We start from the raw sequence: 17,214 nt of genomic DNA, 5'->3' as shown, positions 1-17,214 counted from the left end.
CATCATAGGTGGGGAGAGCACTGATTTCTCGTGGGCTTCTGGTTGGCCACTGTGAGAACAGGATGTTGCTCAGGGGAACCCTTGGCCTGATCCAGAGGGTCTTTTCTTATGTTCTCTTCTGGAGGGAGCCGGGTATGTCTACCCTGAAGAAGAGAAGACCGAGAGGTGATATGATTGCCACCTTCAAATTTACGAAGGGCTGTCACATGCAAGATAGAACATGCTTGTTTTCTGCTGCTCTGGAGGGTACAACCCAAATCAATGAATTCAAATTAAAAGAAAGGAGATTCCTACTAAGCATTTGGGGAAAACTTTCTAATGGTAAGAGCTATTGTGACAGTGGAATAGACTAGTTTAAGGATTTCTACTTGCACAATAGAACTTCTCCTCCTCTCCTTACATGCCCTCTAAATCTGTTCTGGGGTTCCCCTAACCATCCAGAGCAGATTTGGGGTAAAGGTAAGGTGAAGGACTGGATGATTAAGTCCAGTAAAAGGCGACTATGGGGTGCCTCGCTTATCTCACTTTTCAGGATGAGGGAGCCGGCGTTTGTCCACAGACAGCTTTCCGTGTTATGTGGCCAGCATGACTAGACTGCTTCTCGCGCAACGGGACACCGTGATGGAAGCCAGAGCGCATGGGGGAATAGGAGCACATGGACAGAGGCAAGGAAGTTCTATTGCACAAGCAGAAATCCCTGCATTATTGAATCTGTTCAGCTGGATACCACCCTCTGTGCTATTACAAAGGACTCCAAGATGAGTGTTTACATTGTAGGCTATCTCCTGCTTATTGCTGTTATTGGCTTGGCTGATGGCACTTCCTGCATAGAGCTGAGGTGCTCACTTTGTTTTTACTTTGCATGGGAAATAAATACCTGCCAAGCCAAGTGTAGCCCACCAGACAGCTGGGCATCACCTCAAATTTAGTTAGATGCCCTGCTTGAAGTGAGCATGTTCTCTGGAGTCTGTTGCAACAGTGCGGGATCGCTCTGGGGCTCAAACTCACTTTGTAGAGTTTTCCTCCCTCTGAGCCCTAGGAACACGTGAACAGTTCTGCTGGAACAAGCCCAAATTCCATCTACTCCAGCATCCCTTTCCCAGGCTAACAACCAGATGCCTGTGGAAAACTCACCAACAGGACATAAGGTAATAGTCCTCTCCTGCACATGTTCCCCAGTGTGTGGTATTCAGAGGTGTCTCTGATCCTAGATGTAATATATCTCCATCATGACAAGTAGACATGGATAGCCTTATCCTTCATGAATTTGTCTCACCACCCTTTAAAGCCATCTCAGCTGGCAGTCATTGCAATTCAAACTAGTGCAACTAACGCAGAATGTGTGCATCCTTTTGACTTTCATCTTTTCGCCAGTCAATTTCAGCTGGTGACCCCAGGTTCTTACATTATGAAAAAAAGGAGAACTACGCCTCCCTATTTGCTTTCTCCACTTGCTCTTTTTTCTTCCATAACCCAGTTGCTTCTTATAAATGGGGGAGAGCGAGTGTCTTAACGAGGAAAAAAACAAAACCATGAAGCAGGGCAGGGAGTCCGATGAATCCTTTTGAAGGGGGCGAGTTCAGCTCGCTTGCCAGTTGTTGTCAACATTGCACCTGGTACAAGAGCTGATTTGGGGCAGAGGGCAGCTGCCTGCTATCTTCTTTCCAAATAAATCCTCCCGGGGAGAATGTAAGGAGATAGCAGAAATCGGCCCGTGAGTAAGCCAAGTAACTTGCTGCTTTATCTTAAGACACTGTGTTTGTGACACAGGGAACGATGCCAGGCAGCTGATGATGCTACCTCTTCTCTGAGTTTGTCAAGTCCTTCCCATAATTCAGCCCACTAGACTGTAACCTCCTGGAGCTCACTTTCCCATTATCCCTCCCACCCCCTGAAACCCAGCGGCAATTATAAATCTATTATTTATTGGCAGAGTCAGGCAGTAAGATATTTCCACTCTCGTTCCATTACTTCTTTCATTTCTGCGTTCGGTGGTGGTGGGGATTGCTGACATCCTGCTTGGGAGAGGAGACATTCCACCTGGGCTCCTGGGCTCTCACAGCAGAGGTGCCGTACCTTCTCTTTCGATGTGATTTGGTGGGGGGAGATACAGACACACCGGTATGGGTAGGAACAGGAAGAGAAAATGTGAAGGTGTTGTTATTTTTGCTTCTGTTGAACTGGTCAGACCTGAGTGGGTTCACAGCCCTGAGTGTAAACTCCTTGTAGCCATCTGATTGTGCCTTTTAAATATGTGGAAATAGACTTTGCCGCACCTGGGGCCATGCGGGAGAGGCCTCTAGCAAACCTGCTGTTTTAAACTTTCATGATCCATCGGTTCTTCTGCTCCATCCTCCCCTCTCTCCCAGTCGCCCCCAAGGTGCCTTATTAGCTCACTGAATATCCGAGATGACAACAGGTAAAGGGTGCTATTTTTAAACCATCATCTTCTGGCAGGTGCATTCGCCACCGACCCGCTAACCTGAGCTGTGAATGTGTAGCTCCTGGCTCAGCAAGTGGGGAGGGGCAGCTCTAGGGCATTCAAAAACACTCCCTGAAACAGATCCGCGCACATGGAGAATCAAGGTTAGGCTCCGCACGTGGGTTGCACCAATCAACTGGCCAACCCACACCTCCGCCCCCCTCGCTACCCTCTGAGCTCATTAATTCCAACAGTCTGGGTGTGAGGAGAGCTCCCAGAGCTCTCTGCCATATTCTTGCAGCAGCTGGCTTTCTCTCCTTGTATCAGCCAGGTGAATTTTAAAATCCAACTTTGCAGTTCTTCTGCTTTGGAGAGCACGGCCTGTTTATGTCTCCAGGCAGCAAATTGTGATTCTCTTCCTAGGACTCTTCCCCACCCACCGCCAGCACCACCACCTCTCCTTGTTACAGGTTTGACCGCAGGGTAGGTGAAAGGAGGTGTCCGCCATAAAACACGTCTGCCCCACGGAGCTGTGAACACACAAACAGCAGCCTTGTTGCTTGTCTTTCTAAAAATGAGAGTAAGTCCAGCAGTTGGCAGGGGGGCTGGTTCAATACCCTTCACACAGAGCCGGGAGCGCAAATGTTGTTGCTTATTACGCCAGGTAAGAAATAGTGAGTTCCCTTGGCCATGCTCATTTAGAGTTGCCATGCATCCCAAATGGAATCAGGCCTTCCTTGAGCAGGCATGGCAGAGGGCATCATATAACCAAATTAGCATATAGAATCATAGAATCATAGAATCATAGAGTTGGAAGAGACCACAAGGGCCATCGAGTCCAACCCCCTGCCAAGCAGGAAACGCCATCAGAGTACTCCTGACATATGGTCGTCAAGCCTCTGCTTAAAGACCTCCAAAGAAGGAGACTCCACCACACTCCTTGGCAGCAAATTCCACTGTCGAACAGCTCTCACTGTGAGGAAGTTCTTCCTAATGTTTAGGTGGAATCTTCTTTCTTGTAGTTTGGATCCATTGCTCCGTGTCCGCTTCTCTGGAGCAGCAGAAAACAACCTTTCTCCTTCCTCTATGTGACATCCTTTTATATATTTGAACATGGCTATCATATCACCCCTTAACCTCCTCTTCTCCAGGCTAAACATGCCCAGCTCCCTTAGCCGTTCCTCATAAGGCATCGTTTCCAGGCCTTTGACCATTTTGGTTGCCCTCCTCTGGACACGTTCCAGTTTGTCAGTGTCCTTCTTGAACTGTGGTGCCCAGAACTGGACACAGTACTCCAGGTGAGGTCTGACCAGAGCAGAATACAGTGGCACTATTACTTCCCTTGATCTAGATGCTATACTCCTATTGATGCAGCCCAGAATTGCATTGGCTTTTTTAGCTGCCGCGTCACACTGTTGGCTCATGTCAAGTTTGTGGTCAACCAAGACTCCTAGATCCTTTTCACATGTACTGCTCTCAAGCCAGGTGTCACCCATCTTGTATTTGTCCCTCTCATTTTTTTTGCCCAAGTGCAATACTTTACATTTCTCCCTATTAAAATTCATCTTGTTTGTTTTGGCCCAGTTCTCTAATCTGTCAAGGTCATTTTGAAGTGTGATCCTGTCCTCTGGGGTGTTAGCCACCCCTCCCAGTTTGGTGTCATCTGCAAATTTGATCAGGATGCCCTTGAGTCCATCATCCAAGTCGTTGATAAAGATGTTGAATAAGACCGGGCCCAAGACAGAACCCTGTGGCACCCCACTAGTCACTCTTCTCCAGGATGAAGAGGAACCATTGATGAGCACCCTTTGGGTTCGGTCAGTCAGCCAGTTACAAATCCACTGAGTGGTAGCATAGTCAAGACCGCATTTTACCAGCTTCTTTACAAGAATATCATGGGGCACCTTGTCAAATGCCTTGCTGAAATCAAGGTAGGCTACATCCACTGCGTTCCCTTCATCTACCAGGCTTGTAATTCTGTCAAAAAACGAGATCAGGTTAGTCTGACATGACTTATTTTTCAGAAATCCATGCTGAATATTGGTGATCACAGCATTCCTTTCTAGGTGCTCACAGACTGTTTGCTTAATGATCTGCTCCAGAATCTTCCCTGGTATTGATGTCAGACTGACTGGGCGGTAATTATTTGGGTCCTCTCTTTTCCCCTTTTTGAAAATAGGGACAACATTTGCCCTCCTCCAGTCTGCCGGGACTTCGCCTGTTCTCCAGGAATTCTCAAAGATGAGTGCCAGTGGTTCTGAGATCACATCTGCCAGTTCTTTTAATACTCTTGGATGCAGTTCATCTGGCCCTGGAGACTTGAATACATCTAAACTAGCCAAGTATTCTTGTACTATCTCCTTAGTTATTCTGGGCTGTGTTTCCTCTGCTGAATCATTTGCTCCAAATTCTTCAGGTCGGGCATTGTTTTCTTTATCGGAGAAGACTGAGGCAAAGAAGGCATTGAGGAGTTCAGCCCTTTCTGTATCCCCTGATACAGAAATAATACACACATATACACCTTTCCAACAAAATAAACCCTGTAATGAAATTCAAAATGTGTCATGAAAATGAGCACAATTTGCTCGTCTTGCCTCTTTTGTTCTTAAGAGTCCCCAGCTGCATGAGACAATAGCTTGGGCATGTAACATTGAGTTCCCCACGCCTATCTCTCTGTGCAAGCCAACATCTGGGTAGTGTCCAGACCTTTTGGCTATCACCCCTGCATCTCATCGCCCTAGATTGTGTGTCCTGCTGTTTTTGTGACTCCAAATTCATAGTCCCGAGAGGAATAATAATAATAATAATAATAATAATAATAATAATAATAATTACTATTTATTTATTTATACCTCGGCCCCCCACCCACCTGGCTGGGCTTCCTCAGCCACTCTGGGCAGCTTCCAACAAAATATTAAAATACAGTAATGCATCAAACATTACAAGCTTCAGATGTCTTCTAAAAGTCTGGTAGTTGTTGTCCTCTTTGACATCTGGAGGGAGGGCGGTCCACAGGGCAGGTGCCACTACTGAGAAGGCCCTTTGCCTGGTTCCCTGTAATTTGGCTTCTCGCAGTGAGGGAACCGCCAGAAGGCCCTTGGCGCTGGACCTCAGGGTATGATGGGGTCTTTGGCAACCTCAATGCACAGTACCATGAGTCAATGTATTATATGTATTAGGTACTGATTTCAGTACCCAGAGTTTGTTTTGGTATTTTGTCCTCTAATGGACCCAAAGCCTCTACGTTGCTTTTTAGTGCCAGCCTTTCAAGGATTTTTGTTCTGGTGGGGCTGATCCATGGAGTGTCTCATTCAACTACCCCACTGGGCACCAGTTCTTCAACACACCTTACCACCAGCAAAGGGGCCACTCCTTTTTGGCAGCCCATGCTATGTGTTTCTTATAATCTCCTTTTCATGGCTACAGAGGGTGGGAGTGGGGAATACTTGAATTCAGAAAGTCTGCACTGTGCTGAGACTCCTCCAAGGATCATTCTCCATCATCCACTGCCCACTAGTGTCCCTTGCTTCTCCCAGTTTGGCTTCCACTCTGTCATTTCATTTGCTCCAAGAGAACTATTAACTGGAAACAAATAAGTTTGGAATGGTGTTATCCAGTATACAGAACTCCTATGATGATTATTTGTTTTATTATGATTACGAGAAGAGGAAAAGGGGGCATCTGGGCACTGAGATTAAGCATTCTGTCCAATAGGAAGTGAAAGGTTCAGTGAAATTATACCCTGTTTCCCAAAAAGGGAAGGGAAGAAGAAGAAGAGGAGGAGGAGGAGTTTGGATTTGATATCCCACTTTATCACTACCCTAAGGAGTCTCAAAGCGACTAACATTCTTGTTTCCCTTCCTCCCCCACAACAAGCACTCTGTGAGGTGAGTGGGGCTGAGATACTTCAGAGAAGTGTGACTAGCCCAAGGTCGCCCAGCAGCTGCATGTGGAGGAGTGGGGAAGCGAACCCGGTTCACCAGATTACGAGTCTACTGCTCTTAACCACTACACCACACTGGGATGGTCAGTCTTGTAAGAACAACCTCAAATAACTGTCTCGTTCTCAAATGTGCCATCCTGTTTATTAGAGTGAATTATCTAATTCAAAAGAGGAAAAGTGGTTTTGCTCAGTGATATACCACTACTCTGCAGGGAAGCTGTACCTTTGCTCCAGTATGCTCCCATACTCTGAGAGGTGTTTAGTGGCTGCTTGGGTCTCAACTGTCTTGATTTCCTCCATGTGCAGCTGAGCATGAGACCCCTGCAGTTCTGGTTCCTATGGCTCTCCAATCCTTGCAGGAATACCTTTAACAAGCTCTTATGGGAATCACCACCTGAAATGTTTTGTTGTGGACTTTGGGGGGTAGGACTTGCGTCTGAAACCCTGGAGAGCTGCTGTCAGTCAGTACAAGGAATAATACTGAGCTAGATGGTCTGACTCTGTATAAAGCAACTTCTTGTGAGGTGCTGCCTGGCACGATCGTAGGGTCTGACAAGTATTTGCAAGATCGTGATTGCTTGCACTCCATCCTATTTTGAAGGACAGTCCTAATGTGATTTTCAGAGTGCTGTTTCTACCCCCCCCCCCGCCCCACAAGACCTTTGTGTTTGGTATGATACATCATAGTGAGAGGTTGTTCCAATGTCAATGTTTTTCTAAATGGGTGTGCACACCTTAAATCTCCTGGGTACGGAAGGACCCAGATTTAACCTGGACAAATAAAAATAGAGAATTTAGTCCATCCATCTCCCCAGTTGTCTGCCTTTGTGTTTGATTGTACCACTCCACTGTTCATCACTCCATGGTGCCTGTGTGTGTGTGTTCAGAAAAGACCAGGCACACCAAACTTGAACACTGTGAGTTTTGAGAGGTGCTGCAATCCAACCTGCTAACCCCTTGTTTTCTGCAGTGACTGTGATGACAAAGTGACTCTCCCTCTTCCTCCTCCCACCTCCCAACCCCAGTCGCCTTGTCCTCTTGTTTCGCTTCCACCTAGCTGCTGTTGGGACTGATTGATTAGGAAGGACGTCTGGTCGTGCTGAGGAACAGGCCAGTCCCCGTCATCCGTGTGCACTGATGTGGCCTGACAAGTGGGTTTGTGCTGAAAATGTGGATTTATAACATTGGCGGCATGCTGGGGGGTGGGGGGGGGGAGAGCACAGAGCGTTGGCGGGGGTGGCTGAGAAAAGACCACACGAGCTGACAAGCGGCAAATGAAGATGAAGCATCAGGCTGTGGCCTGCTGTCCCCTTGGGAACTTCTCATGTACACCTATCTACGGGGGGAAGCTACAAGGAAGCCAGCCCTCTTCAGACTAAGAGCTGGTACGTGCTCTGTAGTTTTGTTTTCCAAGGAAAGGTGGAAGAGGCACAACTTCCTGTGTCAAGCAAGAAGAAGAAGATGAGCCATGCTCATCCATCCATGCAGCTGTGTTTCTCTCTGGCAAATGACCCCTTTTGCTCTTGGCTGCAAAGGCCCAGAAAGCAGCTGTCAGCAGCTTCCCTTTACCTGATGGTAGTTCAAGGTATGACGATCCAAACCTTAGCTACAGAATCAGTCTTGCAGTGGGAGAGTGAATGAATGGTTTCAAAGGAATGTTGTTGATAAGTCTTTCCCTCACCGAACGATGTTGGTGAACGAGCATGGAAGGTGCATGTTCCTAAGTTTCAGTGCTTTCTGAAATTTCAACTTGAAATGTTGTTTCTCACTTGTTCATTTTAAAAGTGTGGCTTGTGAAGCAGCTACTTTTTTTGTTTCGGACACAGCTTCATTACTTGTACGTGCATCTTCATTTGTTACCTGCTTGCTTGCTTGCTTGCTTGCATGTGATTGGGTGATTGGCGCCGCACGATGCAGAGCATAGGGTTTGATTGGTAGGCGCTATTAAGCGCTGTTGACATTTTGAATAGTTCAGATGTCACTGCACACTAATCAGACACAAGCTACATACTTAATAAATAATTACATGCGGGTTTTATATTTTTTAAAAAGGTGACTTCAAGTAGGATTTAATCAAGCTGAGGTTGGTATGATTTCAAACAGCTGGATCAGATGTGAAAAGATGTTATTAATGGGAATAAATCTTCAATGCAGTGTGTAAATCTCATAAACCGGGCTCATTTCAAAATTACTAGGAAGTCTTTACTGAGGAGCCTTGTCTTAATCCTTGGTTTGGAGTTCTAGCTGCCAAAAGTTAGTGAAATAACTGTTGTGGCTCAGAGAAGGTAGGTAGCTCTGAAGAGAGTGGCAAAACTGGAATAATACGATCTAAGGAATCGAAACTCTTCTTGCTCTTTCAGCACATGGGTATGTATGCGCATGAAGGTTTAGTTAGGTGTTTGTGGGTGTGGGCAGCACTGTTAGGGGCTGAATGAGCAGGCGGTGAAAGGACTGAAACTAGGAACATTACCCTCCTGTTCTTTTGGTATGTTTGTATTTAAATATGTTGGTGGGGGAAAGGCTGAAAGTTTGTGACTCTTTTTAAAAATGCTGGGGTTGGCTCAAGACAATTTGCTGCCTTAGCTTAAGGACAACATGGCATCCCATCCCATTTCATATGCAGACTCCAACTGGACTGGCAGTCAAAGCTTACTTCAACACTAGCAATTTAGAAGGCGATTGGGCCGCATCCAGCCCCTGGGCCTTAGGTTGCCTACCCCTGATCTAGGATCATTAACTGTACATCCTTTCACTGGCTGTGGAAACAAAGGATCTATAAACTTCCCTTCTTATCATAATTTTAGGACTGTGTAGGCCAAGTTTACCTGGCAGCAGAGCAGCAGTGGAACAATGATTGATTAGCTTTGTTGCTTCTGTTGTTCCTGTGTGTATACATGTACATTTAGAAGTTCTGGACTCTCTAGCCACACACACACAAAAAGTCATGAAGCTGATTTAATATTTATAAAACAAAACAAAAAAGACCTCCAGAGATATTCGAAGATAATCCGCATGAAGCTTAGGAGGTATATACGTATATGCAGGTAAAAAAAGGTAAAGGACCCCTGGACGGTTAAGTCCAGTCAAAGGAGACCCTGGGCAGCTAACAACAACAACAACAACAACAACAACAACAACAACAACAACAACAGCAACAGCAACAACAACACATCAAACATTCATCAAATCAGAAACAAGGATGTCTTCTGTAAATCCAGGACTATGCTTGGAAAATAGGGATACTTGGAGGGTCTGCAATCTGGGCAAAGCAGCTAGGAAAATGCCTTCACTACAAAGACTTTTAAAGGTTTCCTTCTTTCTTCTTTAAAGCTTAAGTCACAGTGGCAAATCATTGATGTCCCAGGTATTCTCCTGGCAAAAGGATGCCTTTGGCCCTTTCTCAGAGCTCAGGTGCCAGAGGTGGCAGAGAAACCACCAGCACTGCTGCTGCTGCTGCTATCTCAACAGCAAAGAAGGGGAGAGAGAGAGAGAGAGAGGGGTGGGGGTGGGGGGTGGGGGGGTTGTGAGGAAGGGGGGGGGAGACAAGAATGTAGAAAAAGGTGTGGGTCCCAGTGGCGGTGGTGGAGCATGGTGAAGTTGGACGGCACTGTGCTAACAGCCCCAGAAGTCTGCTGCTGGTGCATTTGTTGTTATGAATTGGCAGGATGACGGGAAGACGATCCTGGCAAGGGGTGGAGCAGGGGACGGGGAAAGGCAGTAGTCACAGGATGATATAGGATGGTGAGGGGTGGGAACCAGAGCAGCAGGACTAGAGCCAGAGGGGCCCCTGTCTCCATGGATGGGCTCTGAGGCGTAGGGAGCTGCGGGAGTGACGCTCTAGGAGGCTGAGACAAGCAAGGGCCCACCGCCCAGCTCCCTAGCTGGCCATGTGGGGCTCACTAGCTCTGGGAAGAGATACAGTCATACTGTACCTCATGTTACGTCCGCTTCATGTTATGTTCTTTTAGGTTACGTCCTGCAGCAACCCGGAAGTACCGGAAAGGGTTACTTCTGGGTTTCGCTGCATGCGCAGACGCACAAAATGACATCATGCGCAGAAGCGGCAAATCGCAACCCACGCATGCGCAGATGCACCGCTGCGGGTTGCACTCTTTTCATGGTGCGAACGGGCCTCCGGAACGGATCCCGTTCGCAACCAGAGGTACCACTGTATGTGATTCCTCAGCTGGAGTTGACTCAGAACAGGTGAGGGTCACCTGCCTCATCAAGCCCAGAGGCTTCAATCAGCAGGCCAAGTACAAAAGGGAAGCAGAGTGGAGGTGCCTGTGTCTGTTCAGCTGCCCAGGTTGATGGGCCTCAGCTTGGATGTTCCTGGACTTATATGGGCCTGTGCTTCGGGTTTGATTCTGGACTGTATCTTGACTGCTGGACTTCAGTACTTGGGCTGACCCTGGACTGTTGTTTCCTGACCTTTGGCTGCATAGATTGACCCCCCCCCCAGTTTGAAGTGGGGTGCCCTCTGGAGTCTCTTGAGCTGTGCACCTGCCTGGCATGATTAAACGCAGGTCTCCCCCCCCCCTTGCATCCATTTTCGATTCTCGCTTCAACAGTCAGGTAAGGTCGAATTGGATTCCCGCCTTGTTCCTGAGGTAGAACTTCACTCTCTCTCCCTTGATCCCACTGTAGATCTTTGTCCCATCCTTGTTCCTGGTGTACAGCTTCTCTCACTCCTCCTTCCCTGGAGGGGAGGGACGCCATTTTGTGGTCTGCCTCAGGTGTCAAAATGTCTTGGGCCGGCCCTGCATCCAGCCCTAGATAGATGAACACCAAAGAGGCCTGAATTCACCCCCTTGCTTAACCACAAAGCTTATTCATGTGACTTTGGGCCAGACACTTTTCTTTCAACCGAACTTCTCTCACACTGTTGTTGTATTGATAAAGAGGGGGAACCCTGTAGGCTACCCCTGAGCCCCTCAGAAGTAATCCGATATTTTTATTTTATTTTTTAAATCCAGTGCATCAAAAGATCCATTTTTAACATACCAAGTTGCCTGCGCTATCTGTAGTGACAGTGACTAGAAAGACTTGAAATGGAAAGTAAGGGGAATTTTTAAAAAAGTGATTTTCTGAGGTGATTTTCTGAAGAGGAAACCTTTCCTCTGCTTCCCTCAGCGGCTGGCTGAGAAGAAATGTTCTCCTCTCAGAGGGACAAGTTTGGCCGTTGGAAGAGAACAAAAGTGCTGTGTGTTGGGGGGCTTCTTGAAAGGGGAAATATTGGCTTTTCCAATGTGGTGGGCTGGGCAAGGCTGGCATTTCTCTAGCAGAGCGAGGAGCTGCCTCAATAGGCCCTTCTATGCTTTCCCCAGCTCCTACAGACAGTGGCTCTTTCTCAGCTTGTGTCAACATCCCCAAGCGAGTGAATGGAACTCTGTTAGCCAGCTGGGATTAAGGCTGCTCCAGCAGCTATGGAGAAGATTGATTTGGGGCCAGGCCCAGAGATGTGAATGAACAAAATATGCCCGGGGGCCAAAGCTTTTGCCGCCACAGAGGCTCCCTTTCCCTTTGACGTAGGAGGGTGGGGGGGCTGGTGGAAGGAGATGGGAAGAGGCAGCTCTCAAGCTGGTGCTTGAAAGTCATCATCTGTTCTGTGACCAACGTGGCTTCTGTAATTCTGCCAGTCTCAAAAGCCATTCTGTGGTGAATCCCCTCAAAAACGATTATTTGCCTCATCCCCTTAGTCTCCCACAGAATGCTGTTGAAGGCTGGCAGAATTGCTGTCTTTCGAATGGTTTTATTTTTATTTGTTTGGGGGTTTTTTGAGAAGGGAAAAGGTGACGGCTGGGTCATCGCAGACACTGTGCCACAGAGACTCTAAAGGAATTGCCAACTTACTGGTTTTTAACTAGGCTTATTGCTTGGTTTTCGTCTTGGTGATTGTTGTACCGTGTTGTTGTTGCACTATTGTTGTTGTTTCACTGCTTCAGGGCTTCCCAGAGGCATCTGGTCAGCCATGGTGAGAAACAGTATATTCGGGAAAAATATCCACGAGAAAAGATTGGCAAATTAAGTTAATGGAATATGCAGAAATGGCTAAACTAACAGAATTTAGAATTTAGAAACAGACTCAGAAATCAGGACAATAACAAATTTTAAAATGAATAGGATTTTTTTTATTGCAGATATATCAAAGCATTGTATACAAGTTGATACATCAGCAGGATTCTAATAAACATTTGCAGTATTATGATAACAGAATCAGATATGTATAGATGGAAAATAAGATATGGACATGTATACATGATTAATAAATATAATGGAACCATGGAGAGGGTAGAGGGAAGTCAAGAGATTGGAGAAATCCCACATTGTTATATTGTATTGATGTTTATTTTATATTGTTTGTTATGAATAAAACCAATATTTATTTATTTTAAAGGATACAGTATATTGAACAAAGATGGGTCTTTGGTCTGATCTAGCCGGGCTCTTCTTATCTTAGCCTTCTTATGACATACCAAACAAGAGAGGCAGTGTGGTGTAGTGGTTAGAGTGCTGGACTAGGACCTAGGAGACCAGGGTTCAATCTCCACTTGGCAGTGAACCCCACTGTGTGATCTTAAGCCAGTCACCATCTCTCAGCTGAAACCTACCTCACAGGGCTGTTGTGAGGACAAAATGGGGAGTAAATGAAGTGCATACAGTACCTTGAACTCCTTGGAGGAAATGTGGGAGATAAATGTAATAAATAAAACAAACAACAGCAACCCCCACCAACCCTCTTAAGTATTGGAATCTAAGATAAATACATGCATATATGTGAACTTGTGTAATGGCGGGGTTTCCTTTCCCATCTTGTATTCAAGTTGCAACTTTCCTGTGGACTCTGCATGACTTTGCTATTATCTGTATGGCCTGAGCATCATTTGGTGGGATATGTGCATTAATGATGACCAGATCCAGAGTACCACATCCAGGTAGCTAGTGCTGGAAGTGGAGAGGGCAACACACAGCTGGGTTCATTTAGAGCTCCTTCAGACATTCCATAGTAGCAGCGAAAGGGAAAACGCGGCTGACTCAGTGCTTCCTTTTCTCACACTTCTGGTTTCATCTTTTGTGGGGAGATCGCATTGCAGGAGCCCGGGAGGTGGGGGGCACGTCTGCTTTGGACCTGAAATGGAGAAGAGAGGATGCACAAGTCACTTATGCTTTGCTTCTCTTGCAAGCTGACTGTCCAAAGTTGCTTTCTGATGAAGCTGCATTTCCATGTCAGAAAACATGTAGAAAATGTATGGCCTTCCTTACAAGTAGGATATGGAATAGCTGAGGAGGTGCTAGAATTAGATTTGTGCATCAGCTGGCAGGAACCATCCTACACCTTTACTAGCAATAAACACTCCTGAGCCTCAGCTGTTAAGAGAGATTTCAGGATCAGATTCTCTCTCCTTTGAAAAGGTCTTCAGCTCCTTTTTTGCTTCTCCAAACCCATCATGATCTTAACAAGGTGGAGTGGGTGAGGAAAATGAGGCATAGCTCCAGTTGAATGAATAGAAGAGGTCTTAATGAATTGAGCACTGCATTGACTTTATAAAGGATGTTAGAGACCGGAAAATAATGCACAGACGAGTGTAGTTCATGGGTGGAGTTTTGGCATCACTCTCCCCTTGGGACTTGGAAGGGAAGGACAAAGAAGAGCATGTCATTCAGACAACCTCTTTTGCATCTTCTGTTGGGTGTCCAAAGTGGCTTACCACCAAAACCATATATCCACCTTTCATTTACGCAAAGTGAAAAATTAAATTGCCTTACCTTGAGTTGCAGGCGCTCTCCCATTTACCTTGAGTTGCAATGCTAACAAATTGGCAGAACTTTCTTCCTTAAACTGGTTACGGTATTTCAACACTGTGTTGATCAGGTCCAGCTCTAGTCTGGTCTTAATGGAAGGTGAAATGTCTAAACCTCTGTGAGGTGTATGCGGGAATAAATGAAAATGCATGTGATAAACAAAACAAAACAAAAAACAGCAATACCCTAATGCACTTTCACACCAACAGGGACTGTAACAGGTTGTTTTTACTTTTGGGGTATTTTATGTTTTAAAGGAAATATGAATTAAATGCCGAAAGAGCATAGGCTGGCCTTTTGATGTTGATGGCAGTGTTTGTCAACTGCAAAAAGCCATGTGTTTATGAGCGCTACCAATAAACTCCTGTCTAGAAGCACCCCATGTTATAGGTAGTAGGCAAAATCCCCTCCCCCAAGTCTCTCAGCAGTAATAAATACTCAGGGATTGGCTGCTTGGTGTTCCCCACAGGCTCAGTACATGAGAGAGGAAATTCCCATCTGCTAAATAACCAGGACTGGCGCTGGTGCAGAACCATCCAAGCTCCTATCTCTCCTGGATCTTAGCCAGGCTCCACTTTCGTTTGGACATAAATTTCATGCACTGCATGTTTGAAGGTATCTTGATTCCCTTCTTTCCACTGTGCCTCCTCCGAGAGGTGGGCTGTACTGCAGCAGCTTGCTACGAAGGCATCCTGCTTTTAATTAACAAATTAAAATCCTCGTTAACAATCCAGCCCCAGGGCTGTTGGGAGGCCTGCAGTAGCTGAGCATTTGTTCTGGAAACAGACATTAATTAGGGAAAATGTAATAAAATGGGTCCACAAATGTGCACACATATATGTATGTGCATGGAGGACAAGGGAATGTGCCTGGTGCATCCAGCATCCCTTTGTAGCAAGCCAGGATTGAACCAGTGAGGAGAGTGAGGGCCATATCTCGCATGCTAGTAGGTGGGGACTTGGGGATGGCCAAGGCATCTAACCTCACACTGAGAATTTCCATAAATCAGGTATGGCAAACCCACAGCCCTCTTTAGTATTGCAGGACCTCAGCTCCCATCATCCCTAAAAATTGGCTGGGCTGATGAAGTTGTACATCTGGAGGGCTGCAGCCTCCCTATCCTTGACCTAACCCTCTTATTGACACACGTCATTGCGGGCTTTTCCCATTGTCTTATAAAGCAGTTAAGTGTTAACTAGCGGTTCCAAGGAGATGGGCTGCAGCAGGGGCAGCCAACATGGTGTTCTCCAAATACTGTTGGACTCCAGATCCCATCAGCCTCAGCCAACATGGCCAGCAGGGACAGATGGTGGGAGTGGAGTCCACCAACGTCTGGAAGGAGCACCATGTTTGCTTCCCTTGAGCAATGCATTGTAACCCAAATTCTGAGTAGTGAATGCCCAAGCTGAGTCCGTGTGAGCCTCCAAGGTTACAAGCAAGGATCTGTTCTCTTTCCCCACCCCCTCTCCTGGTGTTACGTCCTCTGCTTCAGCCTTCTCCCGTCTGGTGCTTTTGGACTACAACACCCATAATCCCTGGCCATGCTGGTTGGAACTGATGGGAGTTGCAGTCCAAACTGATCTGGAGGGACACTCGATCAGGGAAGGCTGCTCTACCTGATAGCCTGTAGTTTGTGGAAGGGAGGACATACAGTGGCACATTCTACCTGGGTTTTGTAATCAATATGAGGATGTTCTAAGCTTAGGTAGATCAGAAAACCCTGTTTGACCTGTCCCTTGCTGTGAGTTGGGCTGGGTTGGCCTTCATCACTTGCAACTGAAATTGGGGTGGTTGTAATTGTTGCTTCCTAATGCAAGCAGGATGTGCCTCAGATCACCCATGGGAAGGAATAAGAGCAAGGCAGTCAGGCTATGTTTTCCTTATCGTTATGGGTCCCTAACTCAGATCTAGATACCTATCTCATAGGAGATAGTTTGTTGTTTATAACCTGTCATTTACACTGTGGAGGCTGGTCTATCAGGGCAAGTGGGGCACTGGCCCACCTACTTCAACCAGCCTCCACCTGCCTGCCTTCATAAATCCAAATGCAGCCCATCAGCTTCCTTCTCCTTAGTCTCCGTGTTGCCCATGTACAACTCGGCATGGAGGAGAATGGGAGCAAAAGGAGAATTAGTTGGCTCTGCCTATCATTGGCACTGGCTTCACCTCCTATTGGTCTCCTCACCTTCTGTCCTGCCAGTCTCAATTAGCTGCATTTTCAGGCTTCGGAATAAGGTGAGTTATTTATGTGCAAGACTTCTCCAGGAAGATGACCCCCCCCCCAAAAAAACCTCCCCCTTTGCAGACTGCACACCAGGCTTGTAATTGGCCGGCTGGAGAGCTGGAGAGCTCCTGGTGTTGTAAATGCCGCTGAGCCCCCATGGAACCTTGGGAAGGAGCAGAGGGAGCCAGCTTCACAATGGTATGGATTTTATCGGCTCATAAACAAGACCTGGGGATAAACAATTTAAAGCAGCTGACAAAGCATTGTGGGGCCCTGGAGTTGGCAGAAGGGAGGCATTCCATTACTGGGCAAGCTCTCTGCTCAGTGGCGGTGTATTTAAGGGCAGGGGGTAAGCTGGGAAGCACTGGGAAGTACCTTATTGCGCTAAAACATGGCATAGGCTTTGCAAATTTATTTGTGAGGCTGGATTTCTATTCCTGCCTTATCCTGGAGGCTCAGAGCAGGTTACAGGAACTCCAAGATAAATTTTTGTGCACAGATGTTTTCAGTGCTGAGATGTATGTCAGAGGCTAGTTAGTTATGGAGTCTGCTTTGGTTTATTGTTTGTTTGTCACTAAAAGCACTGTGCTAAGAGCAACATGTGTTTGTGCTAATAGCACCGTGTAGGTGTATCCATCCCGTTAAGTGTGGGTTTCACTGGCAGTTGCCCAGAGCTGACAGCAGAGTGTTTATTTAAGGAACATCGAAGCAAATTAACAGTAAACAGAAGTCTGGGATGAATGCAACTACTGGGATGATTGGAAACTACTAATCTCCTAACCAGGGGCAGGGAATTTGTTGGTCGCCAGACGTGGCCCTCCT

The 17,214-nt window shown here is 46.6% G+C and overlaps 1 protein-coding gene across 10 annotated transcripts in view; it reads left to right on the top strand.

Moving 5' to 3' along the window:
• SDK2 (sidekick cell adhesion molecule 2) overlaps positions 1–17,214 on the top strand; it is a 338,404-nt gene that overhangs the window by 68,947 nt on the left and 252,243 nt on the right. The window contains exon 1 of one of the 10 annotated variants that reach the window (XM_081849480.1): positions 10,879–10,940. The exons of 8 other annotated variants lie outside the window; for them this stretch is intronic. Coding sequence is in view for 1 of the 2 variants with exons in the window: in XM_081849485.1 (XP_081705611.1) it covers positions 11,417–11,423 (7 nt within the window). In the remaining variant the exon portion in view is untranslated. Of the gene's footprint in view, positions 1–10,878; positions 10,941–11,401; positions 11,424–17,214 lie in introns of those variants that run through there. One more of the 10 variants, XM_081849485.1, reaches the window with a different exon arrangement.

The sequence above is a fragment of the Podarcis erhardii genome, assembly GCF_964252035.2.
Source record: "Podarcis erhardii genome assembly, chromosome: 2".
Taxonomy (NCBI): Eukaryota; Metazoa; Chordata; class Lepidosauria; order Squamata; family Lacertidae; genus Podarcis; species Podarcis erhardii.
This window is presented reverse-complemented; position numbering and strand designations above follow the sequence as displayed.